This window comes from Heloderma suspectum, chromosome 3, assembly GCF_057233095.1.
Source record: "Heloderma suspectum isolate Gila_16-S chromosome 3, 16-S_ref, whole genome shotgun sequence".
In the NCBI taxonomy this organism is placed as follows: Eukaryota; Metazoa; Chordata; class Lepidosauria; order Squamata; family Helodermatidae; genus Heloderma; species Heloderma suspectum.
Genome location: NC_139460.1, coordinates 296458286 through 296480665, shown reverse-complemented (window position 1 = coordinate 296480665; position 22380 = coordinate 296458286). Strand labels below are relative to the sequence as shown.

The following is a 22380-nucleotide window of genomic DNA, read 5'->3' as shown; positions in this document are numbered from 1 at the left end:
CCTTCTGGAGTCGGCCTTCCAAGTAGGAGTGGAAGCACTGCAGTGCAGTGCTTCCAACCCAGACAACCTATCCAGAAGGATACCATAGTCAATGGTATCGAAAGCCGCTGACAGGTCCAGGAGAATCAACAGGGTCGCACTCCCCCTGTCCCTCTCCCAGCAGAGGTCATCCCACAGGGCGACCAAGGCAGTTTCCATTCCAAAACCAGGCCTGAAGCCAGATTGAAATGGATCTAGAGAATGCGTTTCATTCAAGAGTGCCTGGAGCTGTCCTGCAACCACCCGCTCAAGCACCTTGCCCAAGAAGGGATTGTTGGCCACTGGCCTATACATCCTCTGAGTCCAGGTTAGACTTTTTCAGGAGTGGTCTGATTACCTCCTCTTTTAAAGCGGTCGGCACCACACCCTCCCCTTCATGGATCACTGCCTTGTTGTGGCGAAGGGGCTTGCGTAACTCAGTGAAGCCATAAGCTATGCTGTGCAGGACCACCCAAGACGGACAGGTCATGGCAGAGAGTTCTGACAAAATGTGGTCCACTCGAGAAGGAAATGGCAACCCACTCCAGTATTCTTGCCAAGAAAACCCCATGGAACATATCACAAGGCTAAAAGATATGACACCAGAAGATGAGCCCCTCAGGTCGGAAGGTGTCCAATATACTACTAGGGAAGAGCAGAGGGTATTTCCAAGTAGCGCCAGAAAGAGTGAAGCAGCTGGGCCAAAGCCGAAAGGACACTCAGCTGTGGATGTGTGTGGTGGTGAAAAGAAAGTCCGATGCTGTAAAGAACAATATTGTTTAGGAACCTGGAATGTAAGATCAATGAATCAAGGTAAGCTGGAGGTGGTCAAACATGAGATGGCAAGACTGAACATCGACATCATGGGAATCAGCGAACTCAAATGGACAAGCATGGGCGAATTTAATTCAGGTGACCATTATATCTACTACTGTGGGCAAGAATCCCTTAGAAGAAATGGAGTAGCACTCATAGTCAACCAAAGGGTGGGAAAAGCAGTCCTGGGGTACAATCTCAAAAACGATAGAATGATCTCAGTACGAATCCAAGGCAAACCATTCAACATCACAGTAATTCAAGTCTATGCCCCAACCACTGAGGCCAAAGAAGCTGAGGTTGATCGGTTCTATGAAGACCTACAACACCTTCTAGAACTCACACCAAAAAAAGATGTCCTTTTCATCATAGGGGATTGGAATGCTAAAGTAGGAAGTCAAGAAATCACCGGGATAACAGGCAAGCATGGCCTTGGTGTACAAAATGAAGCAGGACAAAGGCTAATAGAGTTTTGTCAAGAGAACACGCTGATCATAGCAAACACTCTTTTCCAACAGCACAAGAGACGACTCTACACATGGACATCACCAAATGGTCAATATCGAAATCAGATTGATTATGTCCTTTGCAGCCAAAGATGGAGAAGCTCCATACAGTCAGTAAAAACAAGACCTGGAACTGACTGTGGCTCAGATCATGAGCTGCTTCTTGCAAAATTTCGGCTTAAATTGAAGAACATAGGGAAAACCACTAAACCATTCAGGTATGACCTTAATCATATCCCTTATGAATATACAGTGGAGGTGAGGAATAGATTTCAGGGATTAGACCTGATAGACAGAGTGCCTGAGGAACTATGGACAGGAGGCAGCAACTCAATCCATCCCAAAGAAAAAGAAAGGCAAGAAAGCAAAGTGGCTGTCTGATGAGGCTTTACAAGTAGCTCACGAAAGAAGGGAAGCGAAAAGCAAGGGAGAAAGGGGAAGATATATCCAACTGAATGCAGAGTTCCAGAGAATAGCAAGGAGAGACAAGAAGGCCTTCTTCAATGAACAATGCAAAGAAATCGAGGAAAACAACAGAATGGGAAAGACTAGAGATCTTTTCAAGAAAATCGGAGATCTCAAGGGAACGTTTTGTGCAAAGGCAGGCATGATAAAGGACAAAGGAGGCAGGGACCTAACAGAAGCAGATGAGATTAAGAAGAGGTGGAAAGAATACACAGAAGAACTATACAGGAAAGTTCTTAATGTCCCTGATAGTCATGATAGTGCGGTCACTGAACTTGAGCCAGACATCCTCGAGAGTGAAGTCAAGTGGGCCTTAGGAAGCATTACCAACAACAAAGCTAGCGGAGATGACAGTATTCCAGCTGAGCTGTTTAAAATCCTAAAAGATGATGCTGTTAAAGTGCTGCACTCAATATGCCAACAAATTTGGAACACTCAACAGTGGCCACAAGACTAGAAAAGGTCAGTTTACATTCCAATTCCAAAGAAGGGCAATGCCAGAGTGTTCAAACTACCGTACAATTGCGCTCATTTCACATGCCAGCAAGGGTATGCTCAAAATCCTACAAGCTAGGCTTCAGCAGTATGTGAACCGAGAACTACCGGAAGTACATGCTGGGTTTCAAAGAGGCAGAGGAACCAGAGATCAAATCGGCAACATTCGCTGGATCATGGAGAAAGCAAGAGAATTCCAGAAAAACCTCTATTTCTGCTTCATTGACTACGCTAAAGCCTTTGATTGTGTGGATCACAACAAACTCTGGCAAATTCTTAAAGAGATGGGAGTACCAGACCACCTTACCTGTCTCCTGAGAAACCTGTACGAGGGCCAAGAAGCAAAAGTAAGAACCGGACATGGAACAACCGATTGGTTCAAAATTAGGAAAGGAGTACGACAAGGCTGTATATTGTCGCCCTGCTTATTTAATTTATATGCAGAGTACATCATGAGAAACGCCGGGTTGGATGAATCACAGGTCGGAATTAAGATTGCTGAGGTATCAACAACCTCAGATACGCAGACGATACCACCCTAATGGCAGAAAGCGAAGAGGATCTCAAGAGCCTCTTGTTGAGGGTGAAAGTGGAGAGTGCAAAAGCTGGTTTGAAACTCAACATTAAAAAAACGAAGATCATGGCAACTGGCCCTATCACTTCCTGGCATATAGAAGGGGAAGAAACAGAAGCAGTGACAGATTTTATTTTCTTGGGCTCCAAGATCACCACAGACGCTGACTGTAGCCATGAAATTAAAAGACACTTGCTCCTTGGGAGGAAAGCTATGGCAAACCTAGACAGCATAGTAAGAAGCAGAGACATCACCTTGCCAACAAAGGTTTGTATAATCAAAGCTATGGTTTTTCCAGTAGCAACGTATGGCTGTGAGAGCTGGACTATAAGGAAGGCTGAGCGCCGAATAATTGATGCTTTCGAACTGTGGTGCTGGAGAAGACTGTTACAAGTCCCCTGGACTGGAAGGAGGTCAAATCAGTCCAACTTGAGCACACTGCGGGAGAGAGCGCAGGACAGGAAGGCCTGGCGTGCTATGGTCCATGGGGTCACGAAGAGTCGGACATGACTGAACGACTGAACAACAACAAAAGGAAATCAACCCTGACTGCTCATTGGAAGGACAGATACTGAAAGTGAAGCTCATATATTTTGGCCACCTAATGCAAAGAGAAAACTCCCTGGAAAAGACCCTGATGCTGGGAAAGATTGAAGGCAAAAGGAGAAGGGGATGGCAGAGGATGAGATGGCTAGATAGCATCACCGATGCAATGAATATGGACTTGAGCACACTCCGGGAGAGTGCGCAGGACAGGAAAGCCTGGTGTGCTATGGTCCATGGGGTCACGAAGAGTTGGACACGACTTAATGACCGAACAACAACCACTCCCTCTCTCAAGGAGGAATTTACAATCTCCTGGACCCAGCATAGCTGGCTGGGGCATGATGGGAGTTGTAGGCCTTTTCTCTGTCTAAACATGCATAGGATTGCACCCTTAGTTGGAGAAGCTGGCGACTGAACCTGGAACCGTCTGCAGGTGCTCTACCACTGAGCTCTGGCCAGTCTCTAAAGAATGTGAACTATATTTTTAAAACTGGGGATGACACATCACCTTTTAAAATTCTTGAATTAAGGCTCAGTTTAGCAATTCTTGGCTTATTTGGAAAAGCAAAAAGAACTACTACAGGACAAAGACTTATCAAAGAATGCTACCTGCTGGGAGGAGGGCAGTAAAAACATCAAAGGTGCACCAAGGACAAAAACAGAGGAAAGAAAATAAAAACTAGAGAGGTCAAAGTAATAAGTAGAGAGAAAGAAGGAATAAAAGAGTTTAATTTAAAAAGGAGTAACTTTTTTTTTAAAGCCCTACTCATGCAGCAAAGTTCCTTGAGATGCTGATTCTGTGGCAGTCGAAAAAAACTGAGCAAGAACATGGGAACCATGCACTTTGAATGTGAGCATGGAGGGTGGGTGCAGCACACCTGCCAGAACTCTAGTCTAGTTTTAAAAGTTTCCTGAACGGAGCTCTGTGTAGGCACAGAACCCATATATGCAACTGCACAGTGACCAAAAAGAAGAATCAGAATTTATAGGAAGGGCTGTAGCTCAGTGGCAGAGCACACACTTTGCATGCAGAAGGCCCCATGGTCAATCCCCAGCATTTCCACAGAGGGCTGGAAAAATTCCTGCTTGAAACCCTGGACAGCCACTGCTGCCAGTCAGTGTTGACAATACTGTGCTAGATGAACCAGGGATCTGACTCAGTATAAGGCGGCTTCCTCTGTTCCTATGTACTTCAAGCCTGTGGAGATGTGAGAATGACTGAGAAAGGACTTGTTTTCATGATCTGTTATCCTGGGACAGCAACACTCAAAGTCACTACTGCTTCTGAATTGTCAACCTGCTCATCAAGGATTTATTTCTCTTGACTCATTTCTTCTCTAAGATGAGATAAATATGTATAAGAGCAGGGCTGTTGCCTTTGATTGATGGGGTTCTCAGTCTCACAGAACTACACTCATCTGTGAGTGACCCAAGATATTACTAAAGGGGCATGCTTGAAACTCCCTGGAATTTTGTAGACAGAGTAACAAATCAGAAATGACAACCTCCGACTCCTGATTGTATAAACATGTCCATTTTGAGCAACATGCTTGACTAAAACATCCTTAAACTCCCTGCCCATGTCAACAAGAACAGCTGATTCTGAAACTGTTTATTATTGTCAACTCTAAATCATCCAAATCTGGTAGGAACTTGGGTAATTCTGACCGTGTCTAATCAACCCCATTGTATAATATGACCTATATGACGACATTAAGGGAATATGTTTTTTTCCTGTTCATTTTTTTTTAAATCTCAAAGCAGTTTATTTTCATTTGCTAAAACCTTCATGTATAGCAGCTCATCTTGATCTTTCTGATATTTTGCAATTAATTCCTGATGTTTTAGTTTCTCGATATCTAATTCCATTCTGGCTTCTTCTTTGAGTCGGAGAATCTCCTGTTTGTAATGAGCTTGTTCTTTTGCTCTATCGGTTTCAATCTAGAAAGCAAAAGATTTGGTTACCAGTAAGTATCTGCTCAATTAGGCCATGTTTACATTGAACATACAAACATACAATCCAGAAAAGGTTAGTTGTGAAAACAATGTGATGTTAGTGAAGAGATGCAGCCTAATCCATATATATATTTAATTAATAGGAAATATACAAAACATACAAAAGCATAACATATTAATTACATACAGATCATCTCAGTAATATTGAATGCATAGGTTCAGCTATAACGTTTTGATTCTTGGCGCTGTTGGTAACAGATTAAGGGAGCAATCCTATGGTCCCTGAGGAAGCATCCCAGGGACCATAGGGTATTTTGGAGTTCCTCCTCCAAGGCCATAGTTACTTCTACAACCTCTGAAATGGAAAGCCAAACGGGGATTGTTTTCCCCCGCCCTGTGCAGTACTGCAGAAAGAACTGCAGTAGCGTTGAGGACGCTACTTTCTTAGGTTGGAGTTCCTATCTTGGGTGAGGATGCAAATAAGGGGGAAGGGAGTGGGGAGGGGAGGCGCTGAGGATCCACAAGTTCCTGCCCCCTGCAATTCCACTAGATCCACTTTAAAGCATGTCTAGTGAGAAAAGAAACATAAAGGAGGGTGAAAAAGCAAAGACTGCTTCTGTCACTCCTTCTAATATGCTGGGTGTCTGCCGGCATAGACTGGATGTTTGGAGCGCTCTTTCAAAAAGCTTAGGATTGTTCTGTTAGATAACTTATTACCCTCAGAAATTATTGATTCATTACTGGTTTCCAAACGTCATATGGCAACCTGATCACATTCGTGTTTACTCAGAAACAAGTCCCACTATGTTCAGTGGAGCTTACTCCTAGGTAGGTGTATCCAAGATTGCAGCCTATGTCCCATTCCATTGTTTTCAGTGTGACTTAGGAATAAGAATGGGTGAGAAATTCATTTGGCTTGCATTTTAATGCAAACTTACTAAATTTGCATCTTCTAAACCTGAACCGGAACACAGTTATACAGATATCCTCACTTTTCTGAATGTTGCAGTGCAGTTCACAAATAAAAAAATGTGAACAGAAATTATGTATAACAGGGGAAAGTGTGCACAAAAATACATTCAGTTAAGGGGAATTGCTTGCAAAAAATGAGTGCAGTAGGAAAAGTGCGTGAAAAATGTGTATATTAGGGGAAATACACACAAAAATGAGCAAAATTTTCCTACAGACTTTTAGGGAGAAAATCAGCAAACTAATGCAGAAACAGGAGCCAACAATGTGATGTGGTTGCAAAAAAGGCAAATGCTATTTTGGACTGCATTAATAGAAGCATAGCTTCCAAATTCCGGGAAGTACTAGTGCTCCCCTACTCAGCACTGGTTAGGCCTCATCTGGAGTACTGTGTCCAGTTCTGGGTGCCACACTTTAAGAAGGATGCAGACAACCTGGAGAGGGTTCAGAGGAGGGCAACAAAGATGATCAGGGGACTGGAAACAAAGCCCTATGAGGAGAGACTGAAAGAACTGGGCATGTTTAGCCTTGAGAAGAAAAGACTGAGGGGAGATAATGATAGTGCTCTTCAAGTACTTGAAAGGTTGTCACAGACAGGAAGGCCAGAATCTCTTCTCGATCATCCCAGAATGCAGGACATGGAATAATGGGCTCAAGTTACAGGAAGCCAGATTCCGGCTGAACATCAGGAAAAACGTCCTGACTGTTAGAGCAATACGACAATGGAACCAATTATCTAGGAAGATAGTGGGTTCTCCCACACTGGAGGCATTCAAGATGAGGCTGGACAACCACCTGTCAGGGATGCTTTGACTTGGATTCCTGCATTGAGCAGGGGATTGGACTCGATGGTCTTATAGGCACCTTCCAACCCTACTATTCTATGATTGTAGGATGGAGTAAACTTAATATTGGCAAAATGCAAATTGAACTTCACAGATTCGTCCATCCCTGGGCACAGTTAACTAGCTGATTTGTGCCTATATTGTTGGATATGAAGGCTTGTGTTTTCTTCGTTACAGTGAATGGCTTTATCAATATGGTTTTGCTTAAAGAATTGCCTCATGGCGGTTCTAGGCGTTGACCAAAGTATCTTAATGTTTCTTGATGGCTTTTACCTTCATCTGACACCCCCTCAGAGTTAGAGGTAGGTGTAAGAAACAATTTTGAACCAGTCTCAAATCTGAATTTAGAGAGGCCAAGTTACAGGACAAGAGAGACTGGAGCAGTATTGATGGAAGGTGAGGCACACTGGGCTACAGGGACTTTCTCTGCAACAATTTTGGCAGTTACTGATTTGCTGCCTGCTCTAACAATGTCTATTGGCTCCATTTGTATATGTGTAAATAAAATGGATATTACAAAAACATCCTGAGTCTCCAGCAGTGTTGCTGTCAGGGCAGGACTTTGGTTCAGAAGTCTAGGGCCCCACTCAGCAGAATGAAGAGGGCCCCAAATATTTTGAAGTAAGTGAAGTAAAACATGCTACCATCTGTGAGGAAAGGTTCCAACATTTGGAGTATTTTAAACTTAAGAAAAAAGTGAGTAAAGGTGAGTAAGTGGGGAGACATGATAGGGGTCTGCAGAAGGTACACAGGGGGAGGTTTTTCTCCCTCTCTCATAATAGTAGAGAGGGTCATTCAATAAAGCTGAACAGCGGGAGACAGGACAGTCAAAAGCACATAGTTAAGCTGTGGAATTTGCTATGGCAAGATGTAGTGATGACCACCAACATGAATGGCTTTAAAAAGGGATTAGAGAAATTCATGGAGGATAAGGCTATCAGTGGCTACAAGCCAGGGTAGCTATGCCTACGGTGGCAGTATGCCTTTGCATACCAGTTTCTGTGGAACACAAGCGGTGCTCATGTCCTGCTTGTGGGCTTCCCTTAGATTTCTGGTTGATCACTGTGGGAACACAGTGTTGGATAAGATAGGCCTTTGGTCTGAACCGGCAAGGCTGTTCTTACGCAGCCTCAGTCAGGTGTGTTCAGTGCTGCTGGTCATCTGTTCAGGGGAGGGTAGAGATGGGAGTCAGGCACACAGCTCCTCGATCAAGCTCTTTCACTTGGGGGAATGTGTGTGCAGACATGGGAGGAGCCATGGCTCAGTAGAAGAGCACCTGCTTTGAATGCAGAAGGTCCCAGGTTCAATCCCCAGCATCTTCAGGGACGGCTGGAAAACTACCTGCTCAAGACCTTGGACAGCTGCTGCCCGTCACTGTTGATAATACTGGGCTAGATGGACCAATGGTCTCACTCAGTATAAGGCAGCCTCCTACATTCCTGTGCTCCTATATGTGTGCACACGTCTTCCAACTGCATCAGGTCAATGAAGTTTTTCCTACCTCAGCATCATCTCCATGTGAATAAAGAAGTCTACATCATCGCTACTGAAGTGTGTCACAAGTGTTTATTATGTCTTGAGTACACAGGTCAGGAAGGGGCTTTACAAATTCTCAGCGTCAACAGGATCTTTGACAAAAAGGACTGAAATAAATATTGACTGACAGCACTGACATCACTGGAAGCTACTCTCAGGATGAAAATGTTTCCCATTTAGCTAACACCTGAAATCAAGGTAACTAATAACCATAATAATGAGCATTCTGAAAGATGTTTCTCAATGTTGCGTAGCAACAATTGATTTCTTTTTTTTTCTTTTTAGAACATTTTATAACCCAATGCATTAAATGCCAAAACACCACTTTAAGCAACTTAATTTTGAAAGAGATTTTTCCCCATTTAACAAATGCGTGGATTGAAAGACTGTCCTTTTTAAAAAGAGAACACATTATGCCTATGTAATGGCACAGTGACCCAAGAAAAAGGCAACAACATCTCTTTGGTCTGATGAGCATTCTCAGAACACTTGACATTCAGCACATTTTAATAGTTGTTAGCAAATATGTAACTGCTGTCTCTTACTTCTATTAGTTCATTACGCATTTTAAATGCCAAGCTGACAACAGATTCTGATTGTGCAAACAGACTGACCTTATGCTAAAATTATATCCTGTGTCTGAGAAAATTAGTTGTTTAAGACAGTTTGATGTATTTATTAACAAAAGCCTAAAATTATGTCAAGTGTGTATAATCAGTGTATACTGAGAGAAAAGATGTGAGCATTTGAGAGCCAGGTGTTTTCAAAGCTTGAGGTTTAATGACCAAGCACAAGTAAAATAGCAGGAATAGACCTTTAAGGAAACTAAAGACTGCAGATTCCTCACTCCGGGCATCTGCACGGAAGGTAGAGACAGCACCCATTTGATATAGGGCTTGTTTGTATAATCTTTTTTGTCTCTTGAACAAATGTTGCTTCAAATAATCATGGACATATGTAAATGAGCAGCACAGTTGAAGCACCACAGATAGAACTTGCATCCAATGGGTTTCAGTTGAGTTAGTCCACCCATTCAGCTGGAAGTCATGAAGTGATGCGTAATGGAAGTGATGCAGGTACGAACATGTAGCAAAGAGGGTTTTAAAACCACAATGTGTCAAGTCTCTTTTGCGGGGTCTCCCTTTTATTGCTTGAAAAAGAGATGTGGCTTACAGAAAGTGGGAAGACCAATAGCAGCCTCTCCCCCGTGAAAAGTGTTCAAAGGAATGTATTTCCCTTCAGATGCAATTCTACATACACTTACCTGGGGGTAAGTCACACTGTACTCAATGGGGCTTACTTCTGAGTAGATATATATGAGATTCTACTGTTAGTTGCATTCAGGCTTTTCCTAAACTGGAGGTTCTTAAATAGTTTGTGGACAGGCTCCAAATCATTCACATGTGGCCTCATCCATCTTGTGTTATATCTAGATATTACAAAACATTTGGGATAACTGTGTGTGTGTATTCACGTTAAGTAGAAATGCTGAAGTCATGACTCACAAGAGGTTTTCATTACACCTACTTTGCAGGTTTCTTGATTATTTGATCCTAACCCATGCTGCAATGGACTAGCTGGACTAATTTTGATTTCTTTTCCCTGTCACTATTGATATTACACATTATATTAATAGCATATTTAATGGGATAGGAAGGAACCTGTTTCTTGCTTAAGTTCATGTACCGGAGGCAGGTGTAGTTAAACTTTATGTAGAGGAAAGGTTTTTCTATGAACAGTCCATTTCATTGTCTAGCAAAATGAAGAATAATTCACACAATAAATGTTTTTACTTTTTCTGTGTTTAATTTTAGAATACAGATGAAGATCTATTTCAGAAGGCTTTGGGGAACAATTGTTACCACACTCACTCAGGGCGCATGTTTCTCTACATGCTTGCAGACTACTTTTCTGTGTCCTGGGAATAAGGCCTTTTGGAACACAAATGACGGGGAGGAATTCAACTTAGAACTGCTAGGGGAACCATTCCCCACTGCAGCCCTTGTTCTGTTCTGCTAGAAGAGAGGCTGCTACCTGTCCAGAACAGCTGGCCTAGAAACTACCACATTTACCAAATACACAGGAGGACAGAGCGAATAACTGTGGGTCAAGGTCTAGATAGCGAAGTACCCTCATTAGGTACTCTAGGAAGAACAAAAGATATCGCAGTTCTCCAGAATGAAGTTTTATCGAAGGGGTACATTAAATGGCAATTTAATAGTTAATTATGAAGGCTGTCTCATAAAAAGGGAGAGGGAGAGAGGGGGATGAGGAGTGAGATGACTGCTAGACACACAGGCTGCATGGTGATTGCTTCAGTTTCAAGAGAGGGGAGAAGCTGCAGTAGGAATTGAAAAACAGAAGAGGGATATGGGGGAGAGAGAGATTCACTTGCTGTGTCCAAGCATTGGGGGGGGGGGGGAATGCTTAGTATCAGGGCAAAGTGCAAAGGAATGTAAGAAGTGGAGACTCTCCTTGGCCCAGTAAGGCTTTACCAGGTGGAGTCCTCTGGAAGTGGGAGTACAGAAAAACAGCGTTTAAACCTGAGGTCCCAGACTAAGTCAGGCTAAGTTTATCACAGCAAGAGCCTTTTCTGGAATCCCGTGGGGTTAGGGATATGGAGGTGCAAGAGTGGGCACCCAACCAGAGGTTCCAAATACTTAGGCAAGAACTTTGTTCTTGTTTAACAAAGGAGGGGAGTTTAGGCTTTATTGGGGTTTAAAGTTCTTCTTAAAAAGGACACTCAAAATCTCAGGGCCCTCGACAGCTAAGCAATAGGTGATACTGTTTTGCATTGATTTACATTAGGAACCAGAAGAAGGTTAGGCACTGACAGTTTCAGGAGGTCCCACACTAACGTATAGAGCAGCCTTCCCCAACCTGGTGCCCTACAGATGTTTTGGACTACAACTCCCAGCACTCCTGACCACTCACCATGCTGGCTAGGGCTGATGGCAGTTGAAGTCCAAAATATCTGGAGAACACCTAGTTGGGGAAGGCTAGTACAGAGGGTGGGGATTTGTCTGTTTCAATAGAGGGGTTTAGTGGGAAACTTCCAAGCATACCTTGTCCTAGTTTGTTAGACAAAATGTAGTCTTTTGAGCCAAGGTGTTCTGAGGGGGGACACAAAATGGCAGTAGAATAACGCTCCCTGGCAACACAATGGCTGAACCATTTTAGTTATGTTTTTAGTTATGCTGGTACTTTTACTGTTAATAAAGAACAATTTTACCATATTTTGTAGTGCTGGGTTTTTAAAAACTGCCACCCTGATTTTACTTGCTTTTATTAAATGTTTCTGTTTCATATCTTTTTTTTAATGTTGTACGCTACTCTGAGGGCTCTATGAAGCCATGTATCATAATAAGCATTTTAAATTAATTAATAAACAAATGATATTATTTGTGAAGTAATCTTAACTTTGAGGAATTCTAAACTGCAGTAGAACAGAAGCAGTTAGGAAATGGATGCTGGACCCATATGCTTGACAACTGACTGAAGTTAAAGAAAACAGATAAACATGGTGATGACGGGAAATTCAATATTACCTTTTCCTGCCAGTTCTTTTCATTCAGCACCTTCTGCCTTAATGTTTCCTGCAGCTGCTCTGTTCTGCTCTGATGGGAAGTCAGCACAGACTCCCTAAACAGGACAAATATTCATGAATATTCTATGCAAAGTGGGTACGAAAACAGTTCTAGATCATGAGATTTTGCTTCCATCTTGCCATTCAGCTACAATATATTAGGGTCTTTTTAATCATTTTTTTTACTCTGCTGCACAGTGCTCAGTAGTCGTGTAAGATTCTAACACTTAAAGCCTGCGTATATCAGGGGTGTACAAACATTTTGGTCCCGAGGGCTGCATCAGGTATCTCCGGGGTGACAAGGGCTGCAGATATGCACACACATTTACTCACACTGTCATTCACAAGCACTCACATTCTTCCCCTTATACATACACTCCTCCCCCAATACACTCATTCTTCCCCCCACCAGAGACTCACACTCTCCCCCCAACCTTGGCCCCACAGGGCTTTCCCTTGCTAGCACTAGTGGGATGGGTTTCCCTTGTTAATGTTAGTGCTGGCAAGGGAAATCTCAGGCTTTCCTTGGGATGGGTTTCCCTTGTTAGTGTTAGTGCTGGCAAGGGAAATCTCAAGCTTTCCCTGGGATGGGTTTCCCTTGTTAGTGTTAGTGCTGGCAAGGGAAATCTCAGGCTTTCCCTAGCTAGTGCTAGCAAGGGAAACAGTCCTCTTATCTCTCAGGAAGGATCAAAGATAAGGGAAGGGCTTCCCTTACCTGCACTGGCAAGGAACATCCCACGCTTTATCTAGCTAGCAGTAACAAGGGAAACACTGAGCAGGGTTGGTTGCAATAGAAGCAGCCAAGGGCCACATGTGCACCCCTGCTTTACAGTGATATCCTTAAAAACATTGACATGGTTGACTCCACTTGCACACCACTGTATCCATAATATTGCAAATATCTGACGTACTAAATACACATGTAATTTCAGTTCATATGACTGAATAAATATTGATACATTAAAGATGGAAATAGTTACTACTATTCAATGCAAAATATTATTGAGGTCACGTTCTGTGGGCTTTTCTACGTGAGGCTTTTAACCCAGCACTTTACTGAGGCTTCTGTTTCTGGATTCTTTGTAGGGTTAAGCTCAGCTCCTTTACATGTTTTTTTCCCAGGGGTTATCTTTCTCTGCCTTTGCATATGTTCCATTACACAACTACTTGATGGCGCTGTGGTATAACAGAAGTGTGCAACTATGCTAGGGTTTCATGCTGCCATTCATGGATATACCAGACATTCCTCCTTAGGGGAGGAAAACGCTAAAATGGTTCCAAAGAACGGGAGAAGTCTTGGAGGAGGATGACGTTGTGTAATGCACCCGCAAACTTGCATGAGTGAGGAATCATGAGTGCACAATAAATGCCTCATGTAGAAAGGCGCTTAATTTGGTTCTTAAAATTAGGGCCTAATGAGTCTATGATACATTTGTCTGAGACCTGATATACACAATCCATGTCAGTATGTGATACCCATCATTTAACACATTCTGAGAGGTGGACATGTGAATGCTCTGGCATATGTGGGAATTCAAGTTCTACTAGTTGTGAGAACTGGTATAGCACTGTGGCTCAGACTGCAAGCAGGGAAGTCCCTTGGTCAACTCTTGCCACTGCATCAACACACAAGGTGGCATCACGCAAGCCACTATCTCGCAGCCTCTGCTCTCCTCAGTTCATAACATGGAAATAATACTACTGAGCTACCTTACAAGATTGTTATAATGATTACTGAAATAATGCAAGTGCTTTGAACAGTTAAAAAAAGTACCATGTAAATACTCCCACTGAAAACTGGTTGCTGGGGGAGAGGGGTACTCCACTCAAGCTCTGCTTGTGGACTTCCCGGGGTTGAGCAAAAATGGCCTTCCAAAAGTCTCCACCCTATTTGTATGTGGCAAAATGTTGAAAGGGGGGACAGGAGATTTTGCTTTGTAGTTTCTGGCATTCTCCAACAATTTAGGGTGTGGGGGAGGGGAGCGCTGAAATTGAACATCCTCAGAAAATTCTTGACCGAGAAATTATGGCTTTGTTTACTGAAATGTGGGACGGTGCATTTCACTTAATATTTTCTGGGGTAGGTGCTAAAATTCTCCAACAGTCTGAGGGGAGTACAAAAAAGCAAATGCTCAGAAAACTGATCAGGAATCTCTTTTCTGAGGAATTTTAGCCTAGCTTTAAATTCAGCTTAGCCACTGTGGGAAACAAAATGCTGAACTACATAGACCACTGCTGGTCTGATTTGGCTACTGGGCAGCATAGAAAATTCAGCATGGCTCTTATGTTCTAAATGTTATTTAGATGTCAAGATCTAGACTGATCCATGGTGTGTCAAGGTCAATTTCTGTGTGTGTCTGATCATCTAATTATAAGGCTTTGGTACTGGCTTAAATAGCAATGTAGGTTGGAGTGTTCATCCTGGACCACAGAGACTAAAGGCTGGAGTGCTTCTTTTGGTCTTGCCATTCTGGCTGCATTTGTACCTTGTGGCAATCCCGGTCTGATCCATTCTGAGATTGTGCAGGAGCTTCCAGTCATGTGAAGAAGGAAGAATGTACTTTTGGTGCACAATGTGCAAAAAGTTGGCTGTGTGGTTACTATGTCCACAAAGTACAACGCACATTATAAAACCCAGTCCACCATAGCAAGGTACCACACACTGACAGACTCGTGTGATTCAGCCCTGATTTCAGTGTCCTTGTAGTTCTTCATTCATTGTCCTCTTTGGATACAGAAGTCAAGCAAGTGCAAACATGCCCAGTCGCAAAGAGTTCAAAGCAGGTAGTTTGGGTAGAATTTCTATCCCACCCTATTATCTCTCAGATGTAGCTTGTCATACTTGGAAGAATGAAAAGGTTCTGTTAACTGCCTCATCCCCAGGCTTAGAATTGGGATCGTTCTGTGTGACCTGCAGAGTATTCTGGGTGTGTTACTCTGGAGGAGATTTTCCTTGACTTAAAGGAAGCTGGCAAGGTTTGAGAACACTTAGTCTAATTACAATCTCACTGCTTGAGATGATGCCCAAAAATGGTCTGCAGGGTTCCAGTGTGTACAAAGAACTTCATGCAAGAAGGACTGGTCATCTTTTCAATGTTGAGGGAAAGCACCACAGAAAGAATAGGGTAGTTCCTGCTTACATCAAGGGCTGTGCATGAGCTGGAGTTCCTAGCTGGAGTTGCTGGAATGGAATATATATTTTTATTTTATTTATTACATTTATATCCCGCCTTTTTTCCTCCAAGGAACTCAAGGTGGCGTACATTATCCTCCTCCTCCTCCATTTTATCCTCACAACAACAACTCTGTGAGGTGGGTTGGGCTGAGAGTCTGTGACTGGCCCAAAGTCACCCAGTGAGCTTCCACGGCCGAGTGGGGACTAGAACCCGGATCTCCCGACTCCCAGTCCAGCACTCTAGCCACTACACCATGCTGGCTCTGACAGATCCAGATCCATTCCCATCTATTCCCGTTAAATATCAGAGGCAAGACTCTTATAATACTAAGATGGGAACAGAGTAACTTCAGAAGAAAAATGAACAGTCCTAACATTTCAGTTCCAGGCAGAGAAACCTGATTCAATTAACTGATACCTTAGACAAGGTTTCCTCAGAAAAGACCAGTCCTGTGATTAATCATATGATATTTTTTAAAAACAGGAAAACCAGATCCACTTCCTGGCTTTCTATGTGATTTGTGGCAGGATCAGCACAGGCCTATATTTGCCAGCTCCTAAAGGAAGCTGCTGTGGAAAAGAGAGAAGTAATCTTCTCCAGCATTGCAGCTCCAATCTCATCTGTCCTCCCATTTTTAGAGCTGCTTTTAAATTAAAAACAAACAAAGACAAACAAAAAATGTTCACGCATCTCCAAATATCTTGTTTTGGCCAAAATCCTGTCTTCCTTCTAATGTAAACTAGACTGTGAATCCCCTTGGTAGGCCCTTATTGAGCAGAAAAGTGGTATTACTGGGATTCCTGTATTAAATAAATTGGCGATGTCATTTAACTGGGTCACAATCTGAAAACCCTAACAAACTATAGGGGTACATGGATTAAAGAACCTTTAGGGGCTGATCTGTAACCCATTAAGGTTACTTATTGTTTCTTTAGCTGCCAATGGATGTTGAATCTCTCCATATTTAATAAGTGACATAGGTAACCACAACAATTTGTAGACGGGCAAATTATATAATTTAGGGAGCAATCCTATGGGCAATAGTCAGCAGCTAGACAGCCACAGGATATCTGGTTTTCTGGGAACTGACTTCAGAGCCTGTGCTCCGAGGTCGGTTCCCGGAGAACCAACCTTCCCCCTTCCACACTGCCTTGCACGCAGCACAGAACAGCCCCGTGCTCTGCATTTGCATGAGGAGCACAGAGCTGCCAAAACAGGGCATTCCAGGGGGCGTTCTGGGGTGGGGAGGGCGGAAATGCTGGTACGACACATCCTATGTGTCGTCTGGCGGCTTCCTCCCCCACTCCGCCCTCCTGCGGCTAGGCAACCGAAATCGGCTGTCTAGCCAAAAATGCAGGGCAGGAGAAGCACGGAGGGAACAATCCCCTCCGTGCTTCTCCTGCCCTGCATTGGATAGGCAGTCGCCTCTTGAGTTTGGAGGTGGCCGTCTATCTGCATAGGATTGCGCCCCTAGTTGCATTAACCACCACTACTGTTGGGCCAATTCCAACATTAACAGTTTCCCTCCAGAGAATATATGTGGAGAAATAAGTGGAAACATCTACACAGAAGGGCAGTCTTCCAATCCATAGATTACGGTATTAATAATTAATTGATCTCATAGATTAAGGTATTAAGAATGCTAAAACTTTCTGGATGTACAACATTGCACCCCTCATTCAGGAAAACTCCAAACAGCTTCAGGGCTTCTCTACACAAGACTTTTATTGTGTGCTTGTGACTGGTCACTCACAGAAATTTGCAGGTCCTTCACACGATGTTGACAACCTCCAGGGCCTCTCCTGTGCTTTATAACTTTTATCCCATCTTTTTTCTTAACAGGAAAAATGCACTATTTTCTCTGCATGGTGCGCCAACGGCTCTGTATAATTGCGCTGAACCACAATGCCATCTAGTGGCTGTATAATGAAACATACAGAACTTGCAGAGAAAGAAAATCCCTGAAAAAAGCATGTGTAAGCACATAAGCACATGTAAAGCAGCTGCAAAGAATCAGGAAGCAGAAGCCCTGGTAAAAGTGCGGGATAAAAGCCTGGTGTAGAGAAGCCCTCAGAGACAAATCTTCCACTCTAGGTTCCTTGGAGAAAGGGTGGGATAAAAATGAAATGGCTGGATCATCTCCATGCAGAAGTAGCTTGTGCATGTGGCAGCTTCAATGTGCATGCAGAGCTCCCACATGCATAATAGCTTCCCCATTCACTGTCATGTCAGGGACAGCTCTGCAAACACATCCCCACTGCATCCATACACCTGCCCCAATATTGCAGATTAGGGGCAATCACTTCAGAACAGACAGCTTAAAAAAACCTCCCACCACACTGTCATTCTGCACAAATGAGACATTTGAGTAAAATTATTACCTAAATAATTTTAATGATTGTTATTGGCTTGTAGTCTTAAGAAAATGAAAACATCTGCTGTATTACTGACACCACCACGAGCATGCTGGATTCAACTGTGCCATTTGTTTGCAAACATTATTTGAAGATATACCACTTACCAGAAAGGTCCATCATACTTCCCTCATAAGATAGCATGTTTCGAAAAATATACAGGGAACAATTTTACCAGGTATACTTTTTTTGTGAAAAAAAAGGGGGAGAAAGAAGAATACAACTGTAATATATACATGAGTGTCACCACTGAAAGAGATGTACTGTAGCTGAGAATTGATATAGTGTGATGGCTCGTGCTGTGGACTAAGACATCCCAGTTTAAATCTCATGTTAGGCTTAAGCTCCCATGAAAGCCTTGAACTTACATCACCAATATGGGGACAGTAACATTGACCCACCTTTCAGGTTTGTCAGCAGCAATTAGGGAGGCGGGATGAAGGACAGTACATAAGTACATCAGAAGAGCCCTGCTGGATCAGACCGAGGGTCCATCTAGCCCAGCATTCTGTTTACACAGTGGCCAACCAGCCGCCTGTGGGAAACCCACAAGCAAGACAGCAAATGGCCAGGACTGCTGAGCAGCAACCAAGGTTATGGGGTGCCCATATCTTTACCAGCAGATGTCCCTGGGAGGCAGGGGCAGTGCAGGCCTCCCTCTCTTCCTAGTGGCATCTGCTTGTAAGGATGTGAGCCCTCCCGCCCCACAGATCACTGCTAAGGGGTGGGCAGAAGCAATTCTTGTCTTCTGCTCCACCTCACCAGCCACTGCAGTGAGTTGTTGTAAAGCCTACCAAGATAACATATGTGAAACACTTTGAACATTTTAAGTACTATACCAAGCTAAGTATTTGTGTTATTACTCTCACTTCAGAGAAAATCAGCTCTGCTTGAGTCCAACTGAAAACAAATGGGATTTGTTAAGTGTAGCTAACCTCTCCCATTGATTTTAATGGGAATTAAGCATGATCAGCTGCCACTCGATTGGGGCCATTATTTCTATTGTAGTCTTTATACATTTAAGACTGCAGTCCTAACACACTAGGAAGTAAACCTCACTGCGTTCAATGAGACTAATCCTGCGTAAACATGTTTACGCTTGTTCTAAAAATATCATATTTCTTCTTATTTAAAATATTCTTTCACTGCACAGTCATACACTGGGCTCTGTAATTATTTATTTGGGTGTGGAAAACTGCAAAGAATCAACTTGTAGGGGAACTTTTAGTTCGATGGCATACTCAGAAACAAAATCTAGGCAGAATATTCTGTCCTGTAATGCCACATGTGACAAGTCATTTCTCATTACCTTTCTTGCTTAAGCATTACCACTTCTTCCTCTCCCTGCTTGAGAAGGCTCTTAATTGTTTCCAGTTCACTCTCCAAATGGTTGATTTGTTTTTTAAGATCCTCTTCTTTCCTCTCTTTCTCAATCACTTCTTCCTGTAAACGTCGGCACTCTTGTTGGCAGGCAAGCAAAGATTGTTCTCGTTCTGTCAGAGTATGAGTAAATCTAAAAATAAAAAAGAGACCAAAAGTCATAGCTGGAACATTAAGCAAGTATATATAAAGATGTATTTTTACAGGTCCCTTACAGTAAATGTGAATATTATGCAAAGAACGTTTCTGTAGTAAACCAGCGTACAGATGAAATGTATGAAAGGTAACAGGAATGAGACTTGGAAACATTATTATTAACAACAACAACAACATTGTAATTTTTAAAATGTAAGTGCTTTATACAAATGGAAGGAGCAATCCTATGTCCCTTAGATAGTGTCTGGGCAACAAAGGATTATTTGGTTTCCTGGCTCTCCACTCGAAGACAGGGTTCTGAGCTTGCAGCCAGAAACCACACTCCCCACTCCCTCCCCTGCCCCCTCATAGCCGGTGCGGAGAGAACCACACAGGCTGCCTTTCCACACTCGGGGAAAGGAGGCATTCCTGGGGACGGAGAGGAGGCCGGGGGGGGGGGGGGGCTGCCTTACACCTTTTCCTATCGCCACCCCAGCCTCCTTCCCTTGCCCTCCCTGAAGCCTCCACTAGACAGGTGAAATTGCCCATCTAGCTAAAATGTAGTGTGGAAGGTGCAACACATCTCCCTCTCTGCATACGATACTTATAAGCCTCCGAGTTCAAAGGCTTACAAGTACCCAGGGTGCAACCCATAGGACTGCACCCTAAAAAAGGCAGACCTTGCTGCCCATTGGCTCACAATCCAAAAGAGAAAGAAATTAGGGAAAGGAAGGGTAACACAAACTGGTAGAGGAATAGAGGAGGAGATGATGTGGCAATTAAAAAACAGAAAATCCTCTGCCTTGGGAGTTTTTTTTTTTAATGGAAAGGCAGGATATAAATGCAACCATCAAGCAAACAAAAATTACAATACAAAGGGGGGAGAGCAAGGTAGTGAAAAATGCTAGGAGAGTCCACAAAATAATTATTTAAATAGAATTTCATAATCCACATTTCAGAGCAACATGTGCATTTGCATACAATTGCGATTCATACCGAGATTCAGATCTTCCAATATCAGATGACAGTTTTTGGAGTTCACTTTGACTCTCTTCAACTTCTTTTGACTTCTTTCTAGAACACAAAATTTTGAATTATAAATCCCCCCCTCTTTAAAAATTAATAGAACTTTTCTCATGCAGTGGTCTTAATTTGTTAACTTGCTAATGCTCTCTAGAAGAGTTTCTGTTTTAGCCTGTAGCAAAACAAACAAAAACACACTTAAATTTCATTTTAATACATGATTCTGTTTGCTATTTTGCTTAAGATGGACAATTATTAAAGTAGTGGCTTCAATCCTATGCACTGGCCTTCCCCAACCTCATGCCCTCCAAAGGTTTTGGACTATAACTCCCAGCATTCCTAATCATTGGCCATGCTGGCTGAAGCTGATGGGAGTTGAAGTCCAAAACATCTGGAGGGAACCAGGCTGGAAGAGGCTGCTATACACACCTTGGAGCAAGTCTCATCCAATTTAATGTGGCTAACTTGAGCACACTCCGGGAGAGAGTGGAGGACAGGAAGGCCTGGCGTGCTATGGTCCATGGGGTCACGAAGAGTCGGACATGACTTAACAACAACAACTTCTGAATAGACATGTATATGATTACATTGTGTGTTTGTTTCTTCATATCTGCACCTAGAATGATTCTCCATGTTACTGTCATTCCCCCCTGCCCGCCCACAGTTTATGCAATGACCATATTGTAATTCCTTGTTGTTGTTCCACATCATTGGCACTGCAGTAGAGACCTGAACAAAAATACTGGCAGCAACCCCTGTGTCAGGGTGGAAACTGAGCCCATAGAGCCCCAGAGCAGTTCTGATTCTGAGGAAGAGCAACAACCCGTGGGAGAGGAGCCCTCTCATTGCTCACAGGCACAGCGGCAGGGGGAGATTCCTCCTGCCTGCATTCCTGAGAGAGATAGTGACCCTGGCAGCGAGAGAGCGGGGGATGGGGCCTTGCTGGACGCTCTGCGCAGACGCAGGGAGCGGCGCCAGATGGAGGGCGCCGAGAGGAGGCGCTGTGCCCGCTTGGCGCTAAAACAACGGTCGCATCCTGAGGACCCAAGGGTAAGAGGGAGGACCTCTCCATAGCCATAAGTTCTGAATTTTCCCGCTCTACTCCTTCAAACGGGGACCAACTGCCTTACCTGGAGCTTAGGCTACTTTGCTAGCTACCCCAGTGCAGATCCTTGCTTAGTCGCTGGAAATTAGCATCTGAAAGAGTCATTCAGTTGTAAAAGGAATAAAGCCTTGGAAAGAATCCTTTTTGTCTGTGTCTTGAGTTGGCTATTGGAGGGGGCTGTAAGAGGCAGCTAGGGCACTCCTGACACCCTGCTCCCTCCCAAAATTCATAAGCAGTATTAAGGGTGGAAAATGAATAATGACATGTACATATCATAAGAGATACACATGTTTTTGGCTGTGCCTGTTTTGGACAGTCTTTTGGCTAAAGCTTAGTTGAACAGAAATACAAAGAGGGTGGCCACTTACTTATGCACTGCCAAAAATATAAAATGTATCACCAAAAAAGAGAGTACAAAAATTTGCATAACATGTGCATATGCTTGTGCATTTATAGAAATAATTACTATCATATAAATAGAAACAATACATCTCACTATAGTGGGGAAAATAGGTTCGCTGTGACTGTTCCGTCTGCTGTTAGCACCGTCTACGGTTATCTGCTGAGCCTCCTTAGTCTACAGTTAAGATGGTACATGGGCAACTCCAAGCCCCCTCCTCTCCCTTTGTTATGGTTCTTTATCTTTACACAGGTTTGCTGGACAGCCTTTCAAACAGAAGACTGTCCTCTATAAAGTAGGACACATAATAAAGGAAGTGAAATGTGTTCCTGAATTGGAGTTCAGGTCCCTGAAATGTAGGATGAGGAAATGATACAGCCAGGAAAGGCTGGCACCGGCCGAGGGCCCACACCCCAGCAGGGGCCCACCGACAAG

The 22380-nt window shown here is 43.3% G+C and overlaps 1 protein-coding gene and 1 long non-coding RNA gene across 2 annotated transcripts in view; one reads left to right on the top strand and one right to left on the bottom strand.

The window, feature by feature from the left end:
* LOC146351467 (uncharacterized) overlaps positions 1-12126 on the top strand; it is a 29913-nt gene extending 17787 nt beyond the window's left edge. The window contains exons 2-3 of the long non-coding RNA XR_014789612.1: positions 8779-8924; positions 10541-12126. This is a non-coding gene — a long non-coding RNA (uncharacterized LOC146351467). The remainder of the gene's footprint in view (positions 1-8778; positions 8925-10540) is intronic.
* The window catches only part of LEKR1 (leucine, glutamate and lysine rich 1), a 125459-nt gene that overhangs the window by 20574 nt on the left and 82505 nt on the right, over positions 1-22380 (bottom strand). Inside the window, exons 8-11 of the mRNA XM_084847339.1 lie at positions 20414-20491; positions 19212-19415; positions 12275-12368; positions 5206-5361 (exon numbers count right to left, since the gene is read on the bottom strand). Coding sequence (XP_084703465.1) covers positions 5206-5361; positions 12275-12368; positions 19212-19415; positions 20414-20491 — 532 coding nt within the window. The remainder of the gene's footprint in view (positions 1-5205; positions 5362-12274; positions 12369-19211; positions 19416-20413; positions 20492-22380) is intronic.